The 26,425-nt window shown below is 36.3% G+C and overlaps 1 protein-coding gene across 1 annotated transcript; it reads right to left on the minus strand.

Moving 5' to 3' along the window:
* Positions 1 to 6: 6 nt before the first annotated feature.
* LOC129219712 (ZZ-type zinc finger-containing protein 3-like) lies at positions 7 to 26,263 on the minus strand. Its single transcript, XM_054853998.1, has 8 exons — positions 25,943 to 26,263; positions 20,059 to 20,329; positions 18,145 to 18,323; positions 9,633 to 9,725; positions 4,935 to 5,093; positions 4,626 to 4,748; positions 4,437 to 4,537; positions 7 to 151 (listed from the first exon to the last, which is right to left on the minus strand). Exons 1-8 carry the CDS (start codon positions 26,186 to 26,188, stop codon positions 7 to 9), a joined length of 1,317 nt encoding a protein of 438 aa, XP_054709973.1. The 5' UTR covers positions 26,189 to 26,263.
* Positions 26,264 to 26,425: the final 162 nt, after the last annotated feature.

The raw sequence follows: 26,425 nt of genomic DNA on the forward strand, positions 1-26,425 counted from the left end.
TTCTTTTTAAGTCGCTGGCATGTAATTTGGGTCCAGATAGTTGTAGTCACTTCCAAGGAAATGCATATAATCTCGATCAAGAAAGCCAGTGCTAGCATTATGAATGGCTTCCAAACGATGATCTGCCGTATGTTGTCCAACTTCATGCATACTGTTATGGTAAAAATACAGAACATTTTAATATATTTAAGATCATAATAACAAAGTAAATAAAAGCAATTTTAGTAAAAAATAACTCAAAATAAGTGATTTAGTTTCAAAATCTCTACCAAGAGCATAAAAGAATTGAATAACAAAATTGAAAAGGAACATTTTATGTTCATGCACATAGTACTGTCAAAATGCAAAATGAGCTAAAAGCGATGCTAGTGACTGAAATACCTTGCAAAATTCAAAAATATTCGCACACATTAAAACTATATAAACTCTTCAAGTTAAAAGTGTGTATTTATCTGTATGTTTTATTTTTGAAATAGTGAAATGCCGCGGGTAATCGGGTGGTTACTGTAATCAAAACTGAAAGGTTAAAGAGAATGTTAAAAACCAAGTTTACTGTCTACATTCAGACTAGGTGCAACATTTATAAAAATAAAACATATTTATGTTCCCTACACAAATCCAATTTACGTCAGATCTCAAACCTATTTGGCAGGAGATACTTGGACACCTGAGACGGAACATAAGGGATTTTTCAAACGCCAAAAAAGTACCGAACAGTTCAAATTTTAATTTTAGGACCTGAAAAAAGGCATTAAATAGCCCTTTCTACCCGAAATTGTTATCCTATTGTTTTGATTTCATTCTCATTCAAAAGCCCGCAAAACATACCCCTGAAGTAGATTTACTTCCTCCAGATTTTAAAATCACCAGGAGAAAAGTTAGAAGCATTTTTAAGTAAAGGTTTTAATTAGCATGAATAAAATCATTGAGAAGAAAGATCTGTTGCCATTTTTTTCTCGACTGTGAACAAAGTTCTTGCTTTATTTTGAGGCTTTTTCTGTAATCAGGGGAATTAAGAATTTTCCTTTTTGATTATTTTTCCACGATTTGTTGGGAAATTTTATATTTTTTAGCTTTAAGTCTGATTTTTTGAACACACGTCACTTGACATAACTTTTTTTTTCGAGGTAGACCGTGCAAAGCCGGGTGGCACAGCTAGTCAATAATAAAACATCGGTGGTATAGATACATTGACCAAAAAATATTGATCTTTTAAAAGACTATTCTTTTTAAAAATATAGACTGATGAGCCGAAACATTATGACCACCCAGTCAAGAATGCATTTGCCACCTTTGGCTTTCAAAACAGTTGTGACTCGCCTCGGCACAGATGCCACAAGATCTTGGTAGACTCCTGGAGAAAAATTGTATCAAATGTTAATGCAGCGATCATGCATAGTTGAAATATTAAGACATGATCGTGTTTCAGCTCTGAACTTCCTTTCAGTGAAATCCCAAATGCGCTCTATAACATTTAAACCCGGTGAATTTGGTGGCCAGGGCATTAATTAAAATACCTAAACATGCCGCTGGAACCACTCCAGCACAATTATAGCCTTGGGACATGGGGTATTGTCCTGCTGAAAGATGCTATTTCCAGTAGGGAAGACGTACGGGTGTACCTCATCTTTGCCACAATTTCAGATAGTCCACAGCCTTCATGGTATGTTCTACCACAACTAAGGGTCCCAGAGCATGCCAGGAAAAAGTCCTCCAAACCAAAATACCGCCACCACTAGCCTGTTTAGGATCAATGGTACAAGACGGGAGCAACTGTTTGCCCATAAGACAGTGAACCCTGACACGATCATCCATTTGATGAACGAGAAATCGCGATTCATCGGACCAGACAACTCTCTTCCAGTCATACAAATACCAGTCTCGGTGTTCTCGGACCAAATGTAGGCATAGTTGGCGAAGACGATTGGTCAATAGAGGCACACGAGTGGGATGTCTGCTGCACAGTCCCATATCCAACAGTGTCCGCTGAACTGTGTGTTTGGAAACACTTTCGCTCGCAACTGCATTGTATTGAGCTGTCAGTTGATTAACTGTCTGCTTCCGATTTTGCTTCACCAAGCGGTCAAGTCTCTGATGTCCCTTATCTTTGATGAGGCGTGACCGTCCAACACCTTTACTCCTACTAGTGGTTTCACCGTCCTTTTTCTATTTTGCATAAGTACTAGCAACAACAGATCGTGAACAATCTACCAGTCTTGCAGTTTCTGAGATACTCGTTTCTAGTCTCCGAGCCATCACAATCTGCCCTCTATCAAATTCGCTGAGATTGTTATCCTTTCCCATAATTGGCAAAAGAAAGGGCTTGAATGAAGCCTGACCTTCTCCAGTCCTAGTTACATACCAACCCCACTTCATCATTTGGTCCCCACGTCATTCAGACGAAATCTTTGAAAACATTAGGTTGGTCATAATGTTTTGGCTCCTTAGTGTATTGTGCATATTTTTGAATGCATTGCAGATGAAAACAAATATTTTCAAGTGGGAGAGTGAAATTCATTTGGCATTGCCTCTATGTATTAACTTATAACTAAGATTTCAGAACTCATAATAAAATCAACAATTATAATTAATCACTAAAAGCTCTGATGTATATATTTTTAGTATGAAACATGAATATAAACCAATAGGAATAATTGCTTAACATCATTTGATTTTGTACTTGAACAACACAAAAGCTAAAAAGTCGTTCAACAATTAATGCAAACTAATTATACCAATAAAGAAATAGTTTCAAAAAGGAATACAGTGGACTCACGCTACAATACGATTCAACTTGGGCAAAATGACAATAACGTGAGTTTTTTAAAGAGTAACGAATTTTAGAGCTAACACAAATTCCTCGCTCCCTTGCAACACTGTAATTCTCTCCTTATTGGCTACTAAATATTGGTTTTGTTAATAGACTTTCATCCCTTTAGCATCAATGAAAGCGGAAGCTCCCACAACCTAAACATTGCTTTGTTAGTGGATACAAATTAGATCTGAGAAAACAGAAGGTCAACTTGTTATTTTTCTTCTTCTTTTTCACACAAATTGCCTGATGTGCATGCACTGTCAGGAGAAAACTGATAACAATCTTATCATGTTCTCTTTTCAAGTTATAAATATAATTACTGTATCGACTGTACAGTACTATTATAGCACTGAATTTTATTAAAACTTCTGTATGTACCATACTGTATTATTTTATGTTTCTCTCGCCCTCATTAATCACTGATTTTGTGCCTCATAACAGTATTTGATGCTGAATACTACCTACAGCTTTTTTAAAAAATTCAGTACCAGGGATCGGTGGATTTTGGTAGTCAAAATGTAGGATTTTTTCACAGAAAAAAAGGACATCTTAGCAAAAAAGTATTTTATTCAAAATAATTAAAAGGAAAATTGATGTGTTTAGCTCCTTAGCATAGAGATATGCAAAAAGAAAAAAATCTTTATTTTTAATGGACTACGGCAAACTTTCTTTTTCAGACCTACTCACAACTTTTTAGGGTTACTGGACAAAGATTAATTTTAATGTAAAGATTTTTCCCCTAATTCTGGTAAGCATGGAATTAGTAGATATCCTCGCCTCAGAGCAACCGTAAGATATCTTAGTGTTATTTCATGGATTAAACACCTTACTGTTGCTCTGAGGCGACGATATGTGCTATGCTTAGGCAGAAACAATATTAAATTCTCAATATTCATCGATAAGCTTCATTTCATGAACTTAATGTAGTGGATAATTTTAGAAATAGATACACAAAATAATGGCTCAGAAATTTGTTAACTCTGTATGCACCGTATTTCCTGCATATTATCCACGCAGGAACTCATGATAAGTACTTCTCTCTGTTTAATAAAATGATTAAACACCTCACATTACAATTGTTTTTCTTACTGTGATGATAGAACTGTCAATGTAAATTATTTATATATGTATAATTTCACTCCCCCCCCCCCCCTTTATAATGTCATAAAATATTCTAAAACCTGTGAAGTATTATGGCACAAACCGCCTATTCATATGACAATTTGTTGCTGTTTTATGACTTTTTAAAATGTCTCAAGGACACTTTTCGGACACCCTGTATATTTCTGAGCGTGAGATTCAAATCGAAGGAAATATGATACTTATAGTTTTAAAGATCAGTGGAATTTAATTTAAAGATCACAGATACATCTCTAACGAGTTCAGTACTTACATCTAAAAAAAAAAAGCTTGAAAGGGACAGTTAAGGAAAATGAGACAAAAAAATTTTACAACAAAATGACAACATTCAAAGCAAAATTCCACTACTTGTGGACCTACTCTGATAGAAAGTTTTGATGTATCTGATATAATGAAATTTACACAAGAATAAAATAACACAAACATTAAAATTTGAAGAATTAAGTTACATAAAAAAATTAAATAGTAAAATACTACATACCATTCAACACAATCATCACAAAAGTCAATAGTTTGTGGAGGCTTGCATTCTGTACAATGCCATCTTATTCCAATTATTGGTTCACTTTTGCAGCGACAACACTATAAACAAAAGAATTATTCAATCAATAGTACAATAAATAACATAAATATCATATTAAGAAATGAAATGTTCAGAAAAGTTTTTTACCTTGTAACCCACATGTTGAGCTAAGCCACATGATTTCAACTTTTCCTTTAAAACTTTCTTCAACATCATTAATTCCTGAAATTCTGCAGTATTACGATGTTCGAAGCCAATCTCATCATCATCCTTTGAATAGAAACCAATTCAATTAAAAACAATTTTATGCTACAGTAAAAAATTTTATGTTTAAGAAAACAACCCTCCTAGCAGGAAGTCCATGTATGCTTGAGCTAGTGTATGGAGTGTAATACTGAGTGGGCATGGCACTGCCGCTGGAAGGGTTAGGACCATAATCAATTGTAAATTACTTACGGAGAGCTGTTCGACTTTCGATTCCATGGAATTTTCATCTGCACTTTGAGGCTGAGAATAGTTATAATTATAGTCCTCATCTACATCTGGCATATAAACAGGTGGAGTATGTGATACCAAAAATGTGCTTGGTTGTTGGCGAATAATATTACGACGAGGCTAGAAAAAATGATTTTTCACAGTTTCAGATAAATTAGATTTTGAAAAAAATTGCTATATTAATTGTGCAGTTCTTTCAAAAAAAGTACAAAACATTCTTACGGTTTTATTGCTATATATTAAAATAAAAGATCTATATATTAAAAGATAAGGTCTTTAACCAACTTGACCTTATTTTTATCATCTCAAATGCTTGTCTGGATGTACAGGTTCTCCTGTATGCTGACGATCTGATCATTTGGAATACTAGATCTGACTTTCAGACTATTGAAAATACTGTAAATGCTGCACTAGACATTTTATCACACTGGACTAAAGATAATGGATTTTCTGTGAATATAGACAAGATTAATTGTGAGCTTTTTACTTAGAGTACCAAACACCACCAAAATAATCTAAAATATAGAGACGTGTCTTCAAAGAAACAATTGTGCAAATTATTTAGGTATTGCTCTGGATACAAAACTAAAGTAGATTTAACAGGCCTCAAACGTGTTTGAAAACACTACTGGATGACTTGCTTTACTAAAGACACTTGCTGGTGTAAAATGCGGCACTTCACAAGACGCTTTGATTATGGCCTTCAATTCATACATTCGACCGATCTTTGACAATGGGTCTGAGGTTTTAATTACTGCCTCCGATAGTAGTTTGTCGAGAATTGATGTTGCTCAAAATAGTGCCCTCAGTGCCTGTTCACATATCGGCCGTCCGTTCCGTCCATCACGTTTCTTTCCTCCCAAAACAGGTTTTCTTTGCTGGTTGCCATGACAGCAAGCCATCTTGGACGGGACCGGTTTCGAAGGGAAGAACCTTGATATCTGACAGCCGTCAAACGTAGATGGCATTTCATTGGTTTCCGCTAAGCAGCGCTCTCTTCTCTCAAGCGGGTGAATTCAGTCACATGATTAATGTACGGCGACCTTATGTGAAAGCTACGCTGCTTTTGTCGGCAGTCCGTCACGTCGAAAAACGGGGATGGACGGCCGATAAGTGAACAGCCCTTCTGACTTATTACTGGGGGATCTTTCTCAACAACTTGCACTGGAATTACAGACCGGTGTTGCCTGTTTACATGACAATAGACTCGATGCTTCTTTGGCTCGCGGGGAAATACTATTGCATAAAGAAGGTTTATGGACTAATTATCACCCTGCTGCTCTAAGACTTAAAACACAACGTACTTTTTTATCAGAGTTCCAGAAAATTACTGACCTTATGAACACTCTGAGTAGCAGGAGCCTCTCTTTCAGACCTACTATATTACATACTAGTGGTACCCACACGGCTTTGCCCGTAATAGAAAACATTTAAAAGGTATGCCTGTATATTTACAAATAATGGATGGAGAATTTCTTGCCAATTTGCTCGCCCATGTTAGGGTTCCACGTTATGCATGGGTGCCACTCTAAAAATTGGCCAGGACTAAAAAGCATGTGGCTTCATTTTGCGACACCAAAATGTTAGTGCTTAGTTTGATGTTTTAGACATATATAATGCTAATTTTTAATGTTGTAACTATATAGTAAAACCAAATTGTAAGATTGAGTAAAAATTAAAACCTAAATAAAAAAATAACATATCATTGTTGCAAGATTTTTAGGAGGTAAAAGTAGAAAAAGAACCTATTAATAAAATATAATAAAAAAAACTTACTATTTGTTACTGCAGAAAAAAAGCTTCAGATTGTATAGTTCATGTTACATAAGTAGTTCATATTTCATACAAAAAAAAAAGTAATTAAAAAAAATTGAGGTATGATATTCTTAGCTATAAGATGCATTGTGATAAAAACTTTAACAAAATTTTCCAGAATAATATAAGAATGGTTGAAATCAACAGATTGAATAATTTATTTAGTTATTTTTTGAAAAAAAAAAAAAAAAAACAGTTAACTTTTGAACTTTAGCAGATGGGCCAGTTTTTTTGTTCTAAGAAGAATAAGACCTTTTTTGAGGCATAGAGTGAGAGATTCACATTCATTTATATAATTTTCGCCTTTTAGTTCAAATCAATGTTTCATTAGAGAAAATCATTGTGCGAAACATGAAACTCGTTTTTCAGCGGAGAAAGCACGTTTCCATTTTCATTTTCGCTTTAGCTTCAGAAAGAAAATAAACATTCTTTCACAGGCTTCCCTTGACTTTACACCCACTGATCTGAGTAAACTCAGAAGCGGAGTGACACTCCCTTCCCCAACGCTTTGGCAAACTTTAAGCCTCCATCCTGCATCAATGATGAAGGGACTTTAAAATGCAGCTGCAAAAAGAGGGGTAAAAAGTGTGGCAGCCATGGTTATGATAATTTGGTAATTTACACGTCCTAGTTATAATAATTTGTTTGGTAAAATGTTCTTAAAATTGGAATAGAAAAAGAACAAAATCGAATTTTCGAAACATCGCTTTGAGGTGCACACCCCCATGCTACAAACAAATTTTGTGCCAAATTTCATGAAAATCGGGCAAACGGTCTAGGCACCATGTGCGTCACAGATATCCTGACAGATAGAGATCCAGACAGAGAGACCTCCAGCTTTATTATTAGTAAAGATATATACAGGGTATGATAAAATATGCAGTCCCTGTTTACCACCTTGTCCTCTTTGCTCAGAAGGGAATGTCTTCTCTAGCAGAACTCAAATTATCCTCTTTGCCACAATTTACGTAAGGTACTCAGATCATAAGCGGGTACACATTTACATCCATGGATTGGCTGAGGGAAGCTTTGGAAGAGCGGGCTCCGGCATCTTCTCCCAATTTTTTTCAAATTAAACAACCATTGAGTTCGAATTCAGACAACTTTGATGCAGAAATTTTGGCGCTTTATCTTGCTGTTCAAAGGATTGAAGAGATGCATGGTGAAAAATTCATGTTCTTTATTAAATGTCAGGCTGCAATCCATACTACAGTATACTCTTGATATCACATAATCGAAGGGATGGTAAACAAAAATTTGAGAAATCGAGTTTTTGAGATTACGAAGGTCATACTCATAATAAAATAATATTCTAAAAATTAGTCACGATAGCTAAAAATAAGTGGAAACATGTAATGAAAGTTGAAAAGAAGTCTTAATACAATAAAATATATATATATATATAATTTTTTAAATGAGCCAAAAATTATAGAGAATGAAGAATAAAAAAGAACGCTCTAGTGAAGTAGCAAAATGTAGTGATTTACCACAACTAAACTTAAAGATTTGGATTACCAAGTTGCAGAATGGTTTCAAACGAGTTTCAAGCGCCCCGAAACAAAAGAAGTTGGACAAAGGATTGCACCATTCCTTGTGTCTCTAAAGGGGTTTTCCGTTCATCTTCCCTTTTTACGGAGGTCGAGATAGTGTCAAAAAGTCCAACAAAATGATGTAAGGGGGTGAAAAGATTGAGATTTTTTGGGCTGCTCAGAACTGACACCCCAGGCTCTGACACCCTCAGGCTCTAAGAATGGAAAATGACAGTAGATAAGCTTCACCGAATCCCTCCTATTCTAACCCCCAAGAGAAATTATGAAGGGTGTGAGAAATTGTTGGAAACATTCCTTGAGTTGCTTCGAAACAATAAACTGGTTTTTTAGGAAAAATTATAAGTCCAGAGAGACCCCACAGTGTCCAAAATATTGAAATTTTTTACAAAATTATTCGAGATCTAGAAGTTTTCACCTTTTTTTTTTTTCAAATTTCATTTTTTAAGCAAAATGTTACAATTGCCTATTGAAGGGATAAAAAATTTAATACACACCTTACCATCCTATGTCACTCAAAAGAGCTGTTTTTTCTGCATCAGATAGAGCTAGTTCCAATTTTATCAATTAATTAGTGTAGCAGACATAAGGGTTTCCAATGTAACAAATGTCCTAGGCTCAATTCAAGCCTGGAGCTAAAGAGCAAAACATTACAAGACCAAAAATTTGAAAAAGACTTTTCAAACATACAAAACGGCCGTTTTACTAGAATTAAGAGGACCTTAAGCTGTGAAATTTGGTACAAATGAGTTTGGATCCCAGGAAAGGAGTAATCTTTGAAGTGTTACTTTTAAAAATAATTTTGTAATACGTATTTTTATAAAGTTCTTTTTGTCTTTAGGTTGGAGTGGGGTTTAAATATTTTTCTACATTTAATGAGGTCTTTACTGAAACTCTATTTTCTAAAGGGAAACACATTCTACTCAAAATTAACCTTTGAATGATTTTGACTGATTTTTACAATTTTTTACATTTTGAACAAAAACAGCTGGTAGTAATGATATAGAAAGGCTTCTTGTTTAATAGTAAAAATTCTATGTATATTTCTGTTATGAAGAAAAAATAATATGGATTGCATGTATTTTATTATTACATGTTTATCACAAACAAGCATTATGCTCATCCACTGTTCAAACACTGCAAAACCTTTTTTTTAGAACACTGCAAAGCATTTTGCTATAGGGCTGTAAAACGTACCAACCCTTTAAATATTTGCCTTATCAAAATACCGATAGTCCAAACACTGAACATGTTAAATGATTAGAGTGCATTCATATAACTATATTTATGACTTTACCTTTCGAAGATATGCTATGCTAGGCATTCTTCCGGGTATAGGAATTCCAGCTTTCATTAATTTTATAAAGTATTTCTGAACTCTACTGGCAACCTGAAAGAATATAAACATTTATTAATAGCAAAATCTTGAAAATTTTAAAACACCTTTATCACATGAAAATGGCTATATAAAATATTAAAGTCTTCAAATCCCCCAATATCTTAATAAATGGAGATGAGTACTTATTAACAATTATTAAAAATATAACATGTTTCCCAAAAACTCTTCAATAATGATAGGCAAAGGGCCCTCTGAAGGCAGACTCTGAATGTACAAATCAGCCAATGAGCATCTGTAGTTGTAATGCAGGATTTCCCATCTTTGAAACAATGTCCCATATGATCACTAGACAGTAATGCTTTACAGCATTCAAAATAACTGCTGGTCCCAGACCAGTGAAACCTGCCTCAGATCACCATAAAAAAGTAATCTATGGTCCGCAGGACCACCAACCGCTGGCTACTTTTTAATCACTCTTAACTAGAAAAAATTCACAAGTATCAGCATAGCCCAAGTTTGGCTATTTAATAGCCAAACCATCAGTTGACTTCTTTTACAATTAGTTTTTTTCTTTAAATAGCTTTATGTAAAAAAGTTTACGTACAACTATTATTTAGAGTTAAATTTAAAGTGGCCCAGTGATGATGTTTGTGCAACAGTACGATTAGTCCGAAGGCCTAGTAGGATTACTTTCTGATTTCTAACATTGCTTTATATACTCCCAACTTCAATGTTTTCAGTACAGTTGGGCATGAAATAATCATTTGATTTTCTATAAAGCATCTTTCTTCGGATTTTACCGATAATGAAAAATAAAAACGTTCAAGCTTAAGTAGTACAAAAGCCAAGAAACTCGAATTTCGACATACTGTCTTCATCTCTCACTCCCTCAAAAAAAAAAAAAAAAAAAAAAAACTCAGCCAGTAAGCAACATAGCTCTAGTTTTCACTCCTTTACATGTTTCTCGCTCAAAAAAGAAAAAAAAGAAAGAAAGAAAGGGATAATGAAGAAAAGTTAACAATATATAAAGCAAGCTAAGCAAATTATTAGTTAAATTTTACATGAATCCCTTGAATTTGGTGCAAAACAGCTTTTTATCTTACACATTTTTGCAACTCATTAATTTTGACTATTTTCGTTTCAACTTGCAAAGTTTAGGATCATTCAATGGCTATAACTAATTAATATATAGCAAAGAGTTCGGCAACTGGCAGACTGTGATCCAGGCCCAGGCCAAGTAAAATCAAAAACTGGACTGCCAAAAATTTTTTGAAAGTATAAATTACTAAAATAAAATATTTAAAACAAAATTTATGCAGGCAACAATACTGTTAGGCTTTATTACTTTTTATAGTATTTTAAAAGAAATTACGTGACAGAAATGTGTATCATTTGATGCACACAATTGCGATGAAATAAACTTTGGTATTTCACACTTGTGCAGTATATAGTAGGTAAAATATAGTATATAGTTTTGGTATTTTAGCAGAATTTGTGATGTTTCTTTTTGCTGTGCTTTTAATACACACTATTGTTACTGTGGCGCCCAAAATCAATCTTGAACCCTCTAAGGTCTATCTGTTGTGTTAATTTTTCTTTAATTCTGAATTATCGAGAAACAACGTTCAATTGCTTAACACCCTTTTAAACTATTTGCACCAAAACTAAGTCAACACCTGTACCCTTTAGGATCAACATATGGACCAAATTTTGTATGATTATGCCCAACACTTCCAGTGATATAACAGGCACACATAATGGAGAAAACATTCCGATTGCTTCACTTCTATGGACGAATTGCCGCCAAAAACTAATGGGCACCAATTTACATGGGGTAGATATGTATACCAAATTTTGTTCAATTTCATACAGTAGTTTTCCCTCAAGAGCGGCCATTAAAAACCAGTCACATGCATACAGACATTTCAAAATGGTCAAAGCGGACTCAGCACAGCTGAAAACCGTGGAAATTTGAAGATTTTCATGAATCCAATTCTCCTATATATATATTAGATGTAGAAAAAAGTATACAAAACATTGCTAAGAAGGAAGTACAACATGTGCAATTGTTTAAGTAAAGATGTTGAACATCCCATTCTTGGCAATACTTTTTGGAGCGAACAGAAAAGTATGCGAGAAGCATACATATTAGATTTGTGCCATTATTTTTTAAGAATCATATTGTACCGGATTCGGTGCGACTTCCGCTTTCTTGAAATGAAAACACAGTTCTTGATAAAAACACAGGAAATTTATTTACACTATGTACAGGAAAGATCTTCAACAACTGCGAAATTATTCATCAGCAATTAAGCAATTAGCACACAACACCGTAAACTCAACGTTTACACACGTATTTACTTCCAAATACGAAAACAACACAGCGAAATGCCTCGCTATAAACAGAGCTAATCCACACTCAGCGCAAATTCTCAATCGAAACTAACTGTTTATCCATCGCTAACGGCTTAAATACACCGAAAAGAAATTTCTCAAATATTCCACACGCTTCTGTAAAGTAGTAGACCGTTATCAATGAAAAGAAAGAAAATAGGGGTCGTATACTTTAGCCGAATGAAAAAGGGGTTGTATATTCATTACGGGAAACTATTTACAGGTTACGTTCCTACAATAATTACTATTTACAGAATTTGTAACATTGCCCCCTTCCTAAGGACTGCACGTCCCGGGCAGTACAATCCCCAGAAAGGGTGCCAAATTCTATCACAAGTTTACAAATATACACATTGATTAATAACTAACAGATACAGAAAACACAATAATAACAAGAAATATTACTAAACATTAAAAGCAAAAATTATCTACAACTTTTATGTTATCAACCATGGTTGTTTACGTAATACTCATGAACTATGGCCATAGTATGGGGCTAACCGATCATAATGTACAACCCTAGGTTTTGCATTAGGTGATTTTTGGATCCTCACTACGACGTCATTTAGTCGGTTAACGACTTTGTAGGGTCCATCCCAATGCGACTGCAATTTGGGTGAAAGATCTTTCCGTCGGATGGGATTCCATAACCAAACCTTGTCGCCTTCGTTGAATTCATGTCCAGTAGACCTTGTGTCGTATCGGGTCTTCATCTTCTCCGCCGCGATGTTGATTCGCTCTCGTGCGAAGTTATGAACGTCTTCCAACCGGGCCTGGAGATCCTGGATGTACTCCTCAGGCGATGCAGGCGCATCCGGAGGACGACCGAAGACGAGATCACAAGGTAGCCGAAGCTCTCGTCCGAAGAGCATCTGAGATGGGGCATATCCGGTAGTCTCGTGGACAGCACTGAGGTAGGCCAGCAGGAACAAAGGTAGCTTCTTGTCCCAATCCTGTTGATTTTTGGATACCATAAGTGAGAGATTATTCAGGATTGTGCGGTTAAATCTCTCCACCATGCCGTCCGATTGTGGGTGTAGTGGTGTTGTCCTAGTTTTCTCAATTCCGAAAATTTGACATAGGCCCTTAAACACAGCAGAGATGAAATTCCTCCCTTGATTGGAATGAATCTGCAAAGGTGTTCCGTATCTCGAGATACAATGTTGGACTAGAGTCTCTGCTACGGTAGTAGCCTCTTGATCTGGAATGGGATATGCTTCCGGCCATTTGGTGAAGTAGTCGATGGAAACAAGAATGTATTTGTTCCCATCAGCAGTTCTTGGTAGAGGACCCAGGATGTCGATCCCAATTTGTTCGAAAGGAGCTCCAACGTTGTACAGATGTAGCTTCCCTCTGCTTCTCTTCTTCGGTCCTTTACGAGCAGCACAGGCGTCACAAGAATGGCACCACTTCTCCACGTCATCCTTCGCCTTGCTCCAGAAGAAGCGCTCCCGAACTTTATTGAGGGTTTTCAAGACACCAAAATGTCCTCCAGTCGCACTACTATGTATTTCTTTCAAAACATCTGAAATCCTTGATCGGGGAAGTAGTAACTGCCACCTAGACGTTTTGCCGTCGTCAGATTCCCATTTTCGGTGTAGCACGCCGTTCCGTAAATGGAGCGAGTTCCATAAAGCCCAGTATCTTTTTGTTGCAGGACTGAGGATGGAAACGTCCTGCCAGCTAGGTCGCCGACTGTCACTCTCCATGAATTCCAAAATTGGTTTTATGTCGGGGTCTTCAAGTTGATCTTTTCGAACTTGGTCGTCACTCCATGGATCAGGTTCTGATGATGTTGAAGTCACTGTCACCTGATAGGCAGTAGGGCTAGTCGTTCCATACTGTTTCTCGATTCGGGAACAATAGTGGCAGTTCTCAGGACAGGGTCTCCTTGATAAAGTGTCAGCATTACCGTGAAATAACCCTTTTCGATGCTTGATCTCCATGTCATATTCCTGGAGCCGCTGTATCCATCTGGCTATCTGACCTTCCGGATTTTTGAAGTTCAAAAGCCAAGTTAATGAGGCATGATCTGTCCGAAGCAGAAATTTTCGGCCGTAGAGGTAATGATGGAAGTGTTCTACAGCTTTCACTATGGCCAGTAACTCCTTTCTGGTGACGCAGTAATTTCGCTCCGACTTTGATAAGCATTTGCTCCAGTAAGCGATGACATGTTCATTTCCGTCAATTTCTTGGGATAAAACAGCTCCGATGCCCTCGTTGCTCGCATCAGTGTCCAGGATAAAGGATTTTTCAGGCTGAGGATAGGCGAGGATAGGCGTTGATGTTAAAGCCTCCTTCAGTCGTAGAAATGCATCTTCGCATTCTTTGGACCATTCAAACTTTTGCTTACTCTCCGTCAGCTTATGCAAAGGTCGTGCGATGTTGGAAAAACCCTTTACAAACTTCCTGTAGTACGTGCAGAGCCCCAGGAAACTTCGCAGCTGATGGATGTTTTCGGGACGACTCCAACTTTTGACCGCAGATACCTTTTCTGGATCGGTTTGTACACCTTCAGAAGAGATGATGTGACCAAGGTAGTTCACTTCCCGGCGGAACAAATTACATTTGGACGGGCTTAACTTCAAATTGGCTTCCTTAAGCTTTTGCAGCACCTTCCTAAGGTTTGCCAGATGTTCTTCGAAACTGCGTCCCACGATGATGATATCGTCTAAGTAGACAAGACAGGATTCGTAGGAAAGTCCTCTTAACACTGTCTCCATAAGACGCTCGAACGTAGCTGGTGCATTGCAGAGGCCGAAGGGCATCACTTTAAACTGCCATAAGCCTTGTCCAGTTGTAAACGCTGTCTTCTCTCGGTCATCAGGGTGTATCTCAACCTGCCAGTAGCCGCTCCTCAAGTCCAGGGTTGAAAACCACTTGTGTCCGGAAAGAGTGTCTAAGGTGTCGTCTATCCGTGGAAGAGGGTAACTGTCTTTCTTGGTGATTTCATTCAGTCGTCGGTAATCGACACAAAATCTGGTGGAGCCATCTTTCTTTCGGACCAAGACGATGGGAGAGGCCCAAGGACTGGATGAGGGTTCGATTACATCATTCTCCTTCATCTCTTTCAGGAGGGTCTCAACCTCTTCCTTCTTGGTGAACGGTAGTCGTCTTGGATGCTGTTTAATAGGGGGGTGTTCTCCAGTGTAGATCCTATGCTGCGTTAAACTCGTCCGGCCCACATCCTCCGATGTAGATGAAAACAGATGCTTGAAGTCGTCCACCAATTGTTCCGCAGCAGTTCTTTGATCTTTCGTTAATGGTGCACTCCCAATTAACTTCGATGTCAAGGACTCAGAAGACACAGTCTCGGGGGAATTGATTCTTCTAATGATGCAGTTTACTGGAGTACAAGTTGCTAACACTTCACCTTTCCGGATATTCCTTGACCTTTCACTCACGTTGGCGACTCTCACAGGAATTACATCTTTAGAAAGGTCCACAAGCGTAGATGCTACCAGCACTCCTTTTGGGTTATTGCTTAAGTTGGGGGATTCAATGAGTCCAAATCGAAAACTATTGCTTTCTTCAATGGAGCCGGGTATTAATGATTCTGACCTTGAGGGAATTGATAAATCTGTTTGGGCAATTATTTGATGAGCGGATTTTACATCACTTTCTGCGGGAAAGACGGCTATGTCTTCTCTCGTCGAGTGCAGCTCGTTAGTCTTGAAGTCGAGGTTGAAGTCATACTTCTTTAAAAAGTCCAATCCGAGAATGAAGGGGTCTGTGATAGCAGCAACGAATGCCGTATGATGGTAAGTGGCATTTCCAAACACAATTTCTAAGTTTACTTTACCTTCAATCTCGATCTTGTCACCTGTCACGGTTTGGAGGGTAACACAGGGCGGCGTCCATAGAATGTTGAGTCCAAATTGACGAGCCACATCTGTTCTAATGATTGTAACATTGGCTCCAGTGTCAATAATCAGTTCGCAGGGAAACCCGTTCACGTATGCGTAAACAAACAGTCCATTACTGCCGCCACTCGTCGATGAAATCTGGAAAACTTTAAGATGGGGCTCATTCCAATTTGGCGACCTCCGCCCCGCGAGATTGCCATGGCTTAGTTTTCCTGGACCTGGGAGGGAGAGGTGCTCTTCCCTCTGGTTTCTTGGCGAGCTTCACAGTTTCTTCGTAAGTGACCCTCGCCGCCACATTTCCAGCACTTAAGTGATTGTCCATTTTGGTACTTGGGAGCCGAAGTCCTTTTGAGGATTCCTGCAATTTCTTTTATTTGCTTTTCCAGTTCAGCAAAGCGTGACGAAACCGGATCAGACTCATCAGTTTTCACGCCACGGACTGAATGGCGATCTTTGCGGGTTGCTTGCTGGGCGGCCTCCAACTTCATCGCATACACAACAGCAGAACTCAGGTCTTTGACATCCGCCATCCGTAGAGCTTTCTGGATTTCCGGATCTCGAACCCCGTCGATGTAGTAGTTGAGTGCCAGGTTGTCCCGAACATCCACAGGACAGTCGCAAAAAGCAAGATGAGACAGTCTCTCGATGTCCGCCGCGAGCTCTTGCAGGGTTTCCCCGGTTTTCTGGAAACGGGACTTCAACTGGAGTCGGCTGAAATCTTTCTGGCACTTCTCACCGAAGCGAAGCTCCAACGCAGATGTGAGGGCGGCGAAATCCAGGCGCTGGCCGTCCGGAAGGGTCTGAAGAATGTCCGCTGCATCACCTCTCAGGGATGCTGCAAGATGGCAGGCCTTGGTAGCAGAGTCCCATCCGTTCGCTTCCGCCACTATCATGAACTGAGTTTTGTAAACCTGCCACGAAGTTTTCCCATCAAAGGTGGCAAGTTTAATGGACGGTCGAGCAACCGATGTGGGAGCGCCAAACTGTACAGAGCTGCTTTCCACGGTCGCCAATCTCCTTTCCAGGTCTTTAAAGATGTCTTCTTTAAGTTGATGAAATTTTCTATCTTCTTCTTCCAGTTTATTTTCTACAGCATTGCATCGGCCTTTTAACGGAACTTAATTTTTCTTCAAATTTCTCTTCGATGTTGTTTTCCACTGCGATGAATCGGCCTTCAACTGCCTCAAACTTTCCTTCAATAGCATCAACTCGATGCTCTATCTCATTAAATTTATTTTCCATCACAGTCTTTACCGAAGTAAGATCGTTTTTAATTTCCTCTTGGTTAGAAACTAGGTCATTTTTCAGCACCGTTAAATCACTTTTCAATTGGTTTTGATTAGCCGCCATATCATTCTTTAATTGTTCTTGATTAGCTGCCATATCATTTTTTAATTGTTCTTGATTAGCTGCCATATCATTTTTTAATTGTTCTTGATTAGCTGTAAAACTTGCAGTCAAGTCACTTTTTAATTGTTCTTGATTAGCTGTAAAACTTGCAGTCAAGTCACTTTTTAATTGTTCTTGATTAGTAGCCATATCACTCTTCACAGAGGTGATTGTGTCAAGAAGTTGTTTTAATTGTTCATCCATTGCGCGAGTAATCACCATAAAAAATAAAGTCCTAATTCAAAAAAAGTCTTTATGAAAAAATGTCCAAAGTCACACTTACTCCAAGAAAGTCCAGAAGAAGCCCCTTGTTGGGCGCCAAATTGTACCGGATTCGGTGCGACTTCCGCTTTCTTGAAATGAAAACACAGTTCTTGATAAAAACACAGGAAATTTATTTACACTATGTACAGGAAAGATCTTCAACAACTGCGAAATTATTCATCAGCAATTAAGCAATTAGCACACAACACCGTAAACTCAACGTTTACACACGTATTTACTTCCAAATACGAAAACAACACAGCGAAATGCCTCGCTATAAACAGAGCTAATCCACACTCAGCGCAAATTCTCAATCGAAACTAACTGTTTATCCATCGCTAACGGCTTAAATACACCGAAAAGAAATTTCTCAAATATTCCACACGCTTCTGTAAAGTAGTAGACCGTTATCAATGAAAAGAAAGAAAATAGGGGTCGTATACTTTAGCCGAATGAAAAAGGGGTTGTATATTCATTACGGGAAACTATTTACAGGTTACGTTCCTACAATAATTACTATTTACAGAATTTGTAACAATATGATACAATTGACATACTTGAATGGGAGTGCGATTTTCAAGACAATTTGCAATTTTTTCCCAACGACGGGTTTCAACTTCTTCTGGTGGAAATTGTACCAACAGTTCTTCCAAACGTTTCTGTTCTTCAGCTGTCCAATATTGATTAAGTTTTGATGACTTGGTCTCATTATTGCGTGCAGTTTTTCCTTTATTATCTGCAAATGTAATCAGTATTTACAACTAAAAATGACTATGAAATTGATTGCAACAGTAATACAGAACATAGAAAAATAGAGAAAACACTACTGTTCTTCATGTACTATATAACCTGTTGATTATGTGTTGAAAAGGTTTCGAATTTTTGGTTTGCGTACTACACACTGCAGCAGATAGTTTAATTAAAAAATTCTGCACCAGAAAAGTTTAAAATCAAGTTTTGAAAGAAATGACATTTATCTTCTATAAAATGTATAAAAGATGGTAATGAATTTCATGACTTCACTGCCGCGTGCACTCAATCAATTCCTGTTACCCTGCTCTTCATTCAAGATGTATACCACAGCGAGTCAAGTAAGAGTGGCACACTTAGCACTCAAGTAATTCTCCAACCACAAAGTGGCGCAAATAACATGTTACTCGCCATCGCTTCATGACTTGGCTGATGTATTTCAGCTAGAATCAGTTTTATCCCAATTATAAAATTAAGTAAAGGCTATCACGATATTCAAACATGGCAAAGAAAATTACAAGTGCCATACAGCGGCAACCAGCCGCTATGTGGTTCAGGTGAAAGACGCCGTGAGCGAATCAAAGGGCGTAAACTAAATGTTTCTAAAGCCTATTGATGATGTAACACTTCTCTGATAAGAAAATGTCCAACACTCAATTGCTGGGGTAACATCATTCACCCTAAAAATTGCTGACAGATTATATGTTTGTTTTCTACTTGTAAAAAAAGGCTTTGGGGATAATAAGCTGCTACGAATTAAACACAGAAAAATTACTGGATATTTTTTTTTTATATATAAACTATTACCTACTTACACTCACAAAATGAAACAACATTAATTAAAATTTTGTTTTGCTCAAGGAGTATTTACAATAATATAATAAATAGATTGCAATACAAAATAATACTATTTAGAAGAAAATGTATTACATGTGAATCTTCTGAAACACAATTAAAATGACCCAGATGGTCAAAAGAAGCATTAAAAAAAGGATTTATACTTTAACCATTAACTTCATATATATATATATACTATGGATGGCGGGTAAAACCGCTTGCTCGGAAACAACCAGGGCTGCCATGGGGGTTGTCGCCAAGGTAGTTGTCTGTTTGTTTGCCAAGCCTCTTCGTGCCCAGCATAAAACGTCAAATTTATACTACTCCAATCCTGAGCCAGGCCCTTTAAATTCCAACTTGGCTGACATGGCCCCTCGTCGATCCTGGGTACAACCTCTTTTTACATGTGAGCGGTGAATTTTCCAACTAGTTTTTTTCGAAGCAGGAGCGGGTATTTGCGAGGTACAAAAGCCCTATGTGTACGTGGTTAAGGTGGGTGCCGCGGCATCCTGGGGTGCCACACAGATAGATGAGGGGTTCCGCATGGCATCAATGTATGAACATAATAGAAATGGACTAGGTTGTCATGAGGGAATAGTATTTCGTAAAAGGGTGCTGCAAACTGGAAAAGTTTGGGAGCCACTGTATCCACCCCTCTCGGGAGATCTAGTTAGTCACCGGAAAGCCTGGGCAGGGGTTAACTGGTTGCTCGAACATACTCATTACATTTATGTAATCTAAGAATGTTATAAATTTTAATTAGTTATGAGAAATTTCAAATTTATAAAAAAAGTAATATATCTACAAAAATAAATAAATAAATAAATAAATAAAATAAAGCATTAAGTAAAAAGAAAGTAAAAAAGTAAAAAAAAGAAACATACTAAACTTAGAAAAATCTTGGCTAGTCTTTGTGGACAGACGAGTTAATTGTCTTCTTCCAAATGCAGATGCATTTCCACTTAGAGCATATTTACTCCAGTCAATGACAGGCAACTGGTGAAGTTTTTGAGGAACTGGGATGTTCAAGTTTTCTTTCCTCTGAAGCTTTTCCGCAAAAGCAATTGGATCAGACAGTGCCGTTTCTTGACATTCTAAAAGACAGTCCATATCTTTAATGGCTTGAGCTCGCTGTGCTTCGAGAATAACAATAGCCTGGAAAAGTAATTGTAAAGCATAAACAAACTAGTATGTATATATAATAGCATACTGATCATTTGTTTCTTGAAAAATACTGCTTTTATAGATAAATATAAAAATACAGGATGTGTTAACATGAACTGCCCCTGTTATACTCAGGGCAGTTCTGATATTAAAGTTTTAAAAACGGAATTTTAGGCTATATGCAGAGAGGGAAGTGGATGGGTATTCTCCTTCAGAAAATTTTCAGTCCAATACTTTCAAGGTATATTTCTTGATGTTAGGAAATAGAGAAGTGAAGATAGTTCAGGGCGCTCTCCGTGGAATGTTTTAGAATTGAGACTCAGAAAATGCAATTCTAAAGCTATGTTTGGGGATGATAGGGAAAGGAGTGGTAAACACTGAAAGCAAATTCGGGTCTTTCCATAGAAATGTCAACCTCAGCTTCAAAATTTTTTTTTCAACAAGCCCTAATTGTGATCTAAAGCAACTTTCATTCAGCATACTTTCAAGTACATAAATCCAGTAACAGTTTGCAAAAACTTCATCCGGGGTTTTCCTCTGGTTCTAAATGTGCAAGGTTATAGAAAAGGCTTAGCATATGCAAAAAACATGTGTCTAAGCTTTCTTGTGTAATGTAAAAGATCTCGCTATTTTTTAAAAGAACTATGTTTATTCTAAAAGATTAGATGTTGGCCCAATAAAATTGAATGTTCTTTTTACATATATTATAAGATAAGTATTTTAATTAGTTTGGTTATTTCACTAAAATATTTGCGTTATGTTAGTCCAAAAGTGTACTATTTTCTGTTTAAAAACTAAACCAGATGATTGCACAAAACATCACTTTTTACTTTCTTTCATCTTCATATCTACTTAAATTTTAGATAAAGTAGATATAGTGTGACTAACGTAACATTTTAGATGTTACTAACGTAACATTTTAAAAATGATTGCTAATGTTTAAAACTTATTTAATTTAATGCATATTTTCATGAACAATTTTAAATAAGTAGTCATTATATATTGATTAAAAATATTTAGGGTGAAAAATACCAGTAATGTTACAACGTAGACCTTCTGTCCACTTAAAAAAAGTCTTTTTTAAAGGTTTTCTTTAAAAAGAAATGCTTCTAATTTAAAGAAGAATTACCATTTTTTGAAAAGTAGGATGAGTAAAGCGAAATGAGTATGCTGAATATGCATTCAACACAAGAATCCAAGCTAAATAATTAAGAAAATAGACAGACAATCTTAACAACAGTCACGTGAGGAGATGTTACATGATAAGAGTTACAATAAACGCTGCTGCAGCGTATTACAGAAAATGTATGAAAGATAATTTAGAAATTTATACATTTGCTGTGATATCTGATGAAATTGTCAATTCCATTAATTGCATTTTGCAAAAATGTTTAAACATTTTTTTTCAATGTTACATTTTAAATCAGGATACACAACACTATTCGTTCGATAAATCAGTAAACCTCGAAGAATAACATGCCACAGAAATGTACTGCGGAGTTTCTTATGAGTATAACTAGTCAGGGGTCTGGCCAGAAGATATTTGGGTCCGTTAACGGACCCTTCACAAAAATCCGATCAACCAAAACGGACCTTTCACAAAATTCCGATCAAACAAAACGGACCTTTCACAAAATCCCGATCAAACAAAACGGACCCTTCACAAAATTCTGATAAACAAGATCGGATCTGTCACAAATTGTTTATTGAAAGAGCAAATCTGAATGCAAAATATCGCATATTTCTGTATATAAACCGATAATTTTTGGAACCTTTTTTTTAAAGTCAAATTAGAGGGATCAGCTTATACAAAATCGGCTAATTTTGAAAAAAAAAAACAGCACTCTTGGGATGCTCCTGCAAGCGATAAATAATTGCTACTGCCAAATAAATATAATGGTTGTTTGTTTTATTACAGCTAATTAGCAGCGGTGTTGTTGTAAATTTTTCTGAAAAGGCATTGGTAAGCACTTTTCTCCGCTCATGATTTAATAAACAATAATAATATATATCTGCGAAATGAACTTAGAACTGCAAAGGGACAGTAAGGGTGAGGAAAAAATATGATCGCTTTAGATAGGGTTACCAACTTCAAAATTATCACCACTTAGCGTCTGGCGTTGAACCTTTATAATGACTTGATTAGAAAATATTCTCATCATTTTGCCAGCTTGTCAATATTTGCGTTTTTACGATGCGGTGCGATGTTTAATTGTTATTTTGGGAGAAAATTATATGGGTTTTGATTTTTCGATGCTAACAAGGATGATTAACTTTAAATAAACTCTTTTAATTACCGTTTTTTTTTCTTTAGATGTCTACATTTTGAAAAATGCAATCTTTTAACATCCGATATGAGAATCATATTTTGTTCTTTTTTCAAGCTAACTTCGCTTTATTAGGATTCAAATAAATGAAAAGTCTCTTAATTTCTGTTAGAACTCTCATTTCAAGTTTCTAAAGCAAAATTCCATTTTCTGTTATGAGTCAAAAATTAAAATGCTGAATAGATGGTTTATTTTATTTTACTTTTTGGGTCAACTGTGTCCACAGATATTAATGATATGTTTATCATAGGACTCTAAAATGCAATTTGAAAATAATTTTATCAAAAATATTTCTTTTACAAGCCCATTTTATACTTTTGATGCCTTCACTTTGAGAATTGCGATCTCTTTGCATCCGCTATGGGAATCCGATTTTTCAAATTTTTGATGATTATTACGCTTTGTTAAGAGGTAAACAATTGAATTATCTTTTTATTTTTGTTAAAATAAAAAGTTTTAAACGGAATTCTCTGCTTTTTAAGAGTGTCTTGGGTCAAAAAGTTGAATGCTGAACCCTCTTCTGAATTTTATTTTATTACAATTACAATTTTTATTTTAAGTACTGTACAGAAATATATCTAGTATAATTTAACATAATGTAGAATGGTAGATAAATATTGATACTTGAAAGAGCGATGCGCCCCCCCCCCCCCCCACCCCGCCAAATATCAGAAAAAAAATCCAGAATGATTTTCTCGACGTAGAAGAGGAAAACACTCAACTTTAAGTTTAATTGATGCAGTTTGTGCCATCTCTAAATTCTAAAAATTCGTTTTAACAAAAAAAAAAAAATATTTTTTTCTTGTTAAAACGATTTTTTTTTTTTGCGAAATTTTTTGATTTTTCACAAAATTAATTCATTTTTCACAAAATTATTTGATTTTTCACAAAAAACGGACCCTGTAAAAAATCCTGGACAGACCCCTGCTAGTACATTGGCAAAATACTAGAATTTGGTGAAGCTATCAACTTGTATAAGGTTAACTTTTTAAAACGTAGATGTTTAGGATTTAACTAGCCCCAAAATGATATTATTCAGTTAGTAAAAACAGTTTTTTTGTTTTGTTATGGCACATTCAGATGGAGTTATTTAAACTAAATTCTTCCATTTAATTTCTTACCCTCATGCAGAAAAAAAGTAAGGAAAGAACTACATAATGTAGCATAAAAAAGTTTCTAAAGAGTGTAAAAGTAATGAAAGTGCAAGAGATTAATTACAAAAAGTTTTTTATATGCATGCATTCAATGGTTACGCTAGTCACACACAGTCTTTTGTAAAAGTACCACTAAGGGCAAAAAAAAAAAAGCTGTAATAAATATGTTGTATATTTTTAAAAATAGACTGTTTACCTCTTACAAATATATCAGACAATTTTAAATGCTTGCGTAACTTTCAGAAAAATTTATCGCTTAACATAAGCATCGTTTCTCAGGGTTCCAAAAATGTTACCTTAGTCACAATGTCACTTTTGGTGAAAAAATACCTACCAGCGATTATTCTGCTTCAAATTTTTGGTAGAAATGAAAAATAGTCACCTTGTACATGTTAAATATGCATATAAAACCAAAAAAAAAAAATTTTTTTTACTCCTGATTGTAAGTAAAAAGAGTTAGAAAATCAGCTGCGAATATTAGGTTAGTCACTATGGAATGACCCATTTTAGTGACATAGTAACACGTTTTTAGGCTCTCTTTAGTGAGGATAGAAAAGGTGATTTTTAGTCATCTTAGACCATCTTTTGGTCTCTCAATGGGGGTCACGTCAGATTGTCACCCTCAGAATTTGTGGCCTGGGACACAAATCTCTGGATCCAACCCTGTAAACAACAACGAGCAAACTTAAGAGTGCATGAGATGAGAGAGAAGTGTTGTAGACTGTTGGAGGTTGAGGAAGAATAAAAAAAATTTCAACTGTTAGGAGAATTGTTCTTCGAAGAACAAAAATATTTATGGTTACGAAGGCTTTAAACCTGTTTTGCACTTTTCTTTTAGGAGCACTAATAAGCTGTCAAGGGGAGCTTGAAATAAGTGTAGCATGAAATTTTCAAGCCTGTCACACTTTATAGATGTCACACACGTTATAACTGCCCCCCCCCCCCCACAGAATCATATAAATCTAAAGATAGATAAAAATAAAACACAAATCCTTAGACTACGGCATAATTATTTCAAAACAAAATAGCACTTTGCAGCACAATTTACAAAATAAATAAATAATAATAATTGTACAACTTGATAAATTTCAGTTTTCACACACGTTACAAGTTTTATGAAACTCATAATTAATTATAAAAACTGAAAATAATTTTATTTTGCATGATGATGTTTTATAAAGGAGTGTAAAATAAGGAATTAAAAACCAATGCTTAATTTTTTCATGCTGACTCAGTGAAAAAAAAAGGGGGGGGGGCCTTGGTAGCGCAGTTGGTTGCCGCGTCATTGTAGTAATCCCGAGGTGGTGGGTCCGATTCCCGCCCATTGCCCTGGTTGTAATTCCCTTCTCTGTGCTGTTAATTCTGTCTTACACTATGTCCCTGTACTGTGCTATCTGTCATATTGGACGTGAGTTCATAAACGGGTCCTGTGTAACCAAGTACACAAACTCGAAATGTATGTTGTCAATAAACCAGTGAAAAGAAAAAATAGTGTACAAATGTCACACACGTTATGGTGAAATTGCCGTACAGTATGCAGACCCGTAATTTTAAATTTTTTTCAGAAGGGGCCAAAGGGTGCATACTCAAATAAAATTTTATCAGAAAACAACAAAAACTAGTCCCACTTGTATGCAAAAGCACTTAAGTTTTCAAAATCAGGTGGGCAATTTGTGTGTGTATGTCTGGGGGGGGGGGGGGGTGAGACTCTAAAAAGGGTTAGGTTTAACCCAATTTGAAAGCAAGAGAGTTTAAAAGATCTTGAAGGAAACTGACGGATCTACAATTTCCCCAAGTCGGGACAAATCTTGATACTGCCACCTTTAAAACTTTTTTTTTCTCTCAAGCTTCAACGAAAAGAAAATACAGAAATGGGGTGCATTTGCCTCCTGGCTTGCGCTCCCTAGATCTGCGCTGAGGGGGAATTTGTGATTGAGAGTAGAGGTGTGAGGGCACATCTGAATTAATGCATCTCTAGTTAATATGCTACAATGAGCATTTTTCAAGAACAGAAAAAGCTTTAAAAATACATGAATGATCAGATAATGACGCAAGGCCTATTTATTCAGATTAACATTTCCTGCTTTAATAAGGTAAACTAGAAAAGTAAAAACGGAATTTACTTCAAGCAGATTTTTATAATCACTGTTACTTTTCAAAGCTAAATGGTCCGATTCAAAGCAAAATTCTTTTATATTATCAAAATTTGGAGGGGACAAAGTTTCTAAGACTTCTTCTTTAATGTTCGTAGCCGAATTGGAAGTAGATTCATCTGCAAGTGAAGATGAGAGATCAGCAATAGATGCTACATCAGGTGTTCCATATTCAACATAATCTTCAGGTTCTTGTTTAATCTCAATATCTTCCATATTAAAACACTTGTATGTTGCTAAACATTAAATTATGCGCGCATAGTCGATAGCATAACAACATCGACAAAAAAAAAATAAATATATTTCTTGTGGAGAAACATTAAAGCACACAAATATGCTTGCAAACAATCAGCTATGCCTATTAAACCGTCATGCTTTTACATAGCATAAGAGCTGTGTAGAATTAGCAGTTTGGCCACTTTATCGCTCAGCATTTGCTGCCAAAAGAATTGC

Source organism: Uloborus diversus, chromosome 4 (assembly GCF_026930045.1).
Source record: "Uloborus diversus isolate 005 chromosome 4, Udiv.v.3.1, whole genome shotgun sequence".
In the NCBI taxonomy this organism is placed as follows: domain Eukaryota; kingdom Metazoa; phylum Arthropoda; class Arachnida; order Araneae; family Uloboridae; genus Uloborus; species Uloborus diversus.

Excerpts from the sequence above, each read along its gene's own strand:
- LOC129219712 (XM_054853998.1), bottom strand. The coding sequence starts at position 26,188 with ATGGAAGATATTGAGATTAAACAAGAACCTGAAGATTATGTTGAATAT. Across the intron at positions 18,324-20,058 it reads CCAAGATTTTTCTAAGTTTA|ATAATAAAGGAAAAACTGCA; the intron begins GTATGTTTCTTT and ends TTACATTTGCAG. Across the intron at positions 5,094-9,632 it reads GCATAGCATATCTTCGAAAG|CCTCGTCGTAATATTATTCG; the intron begins GTAAAGTCATAA and ends CATTTTTTCTAG.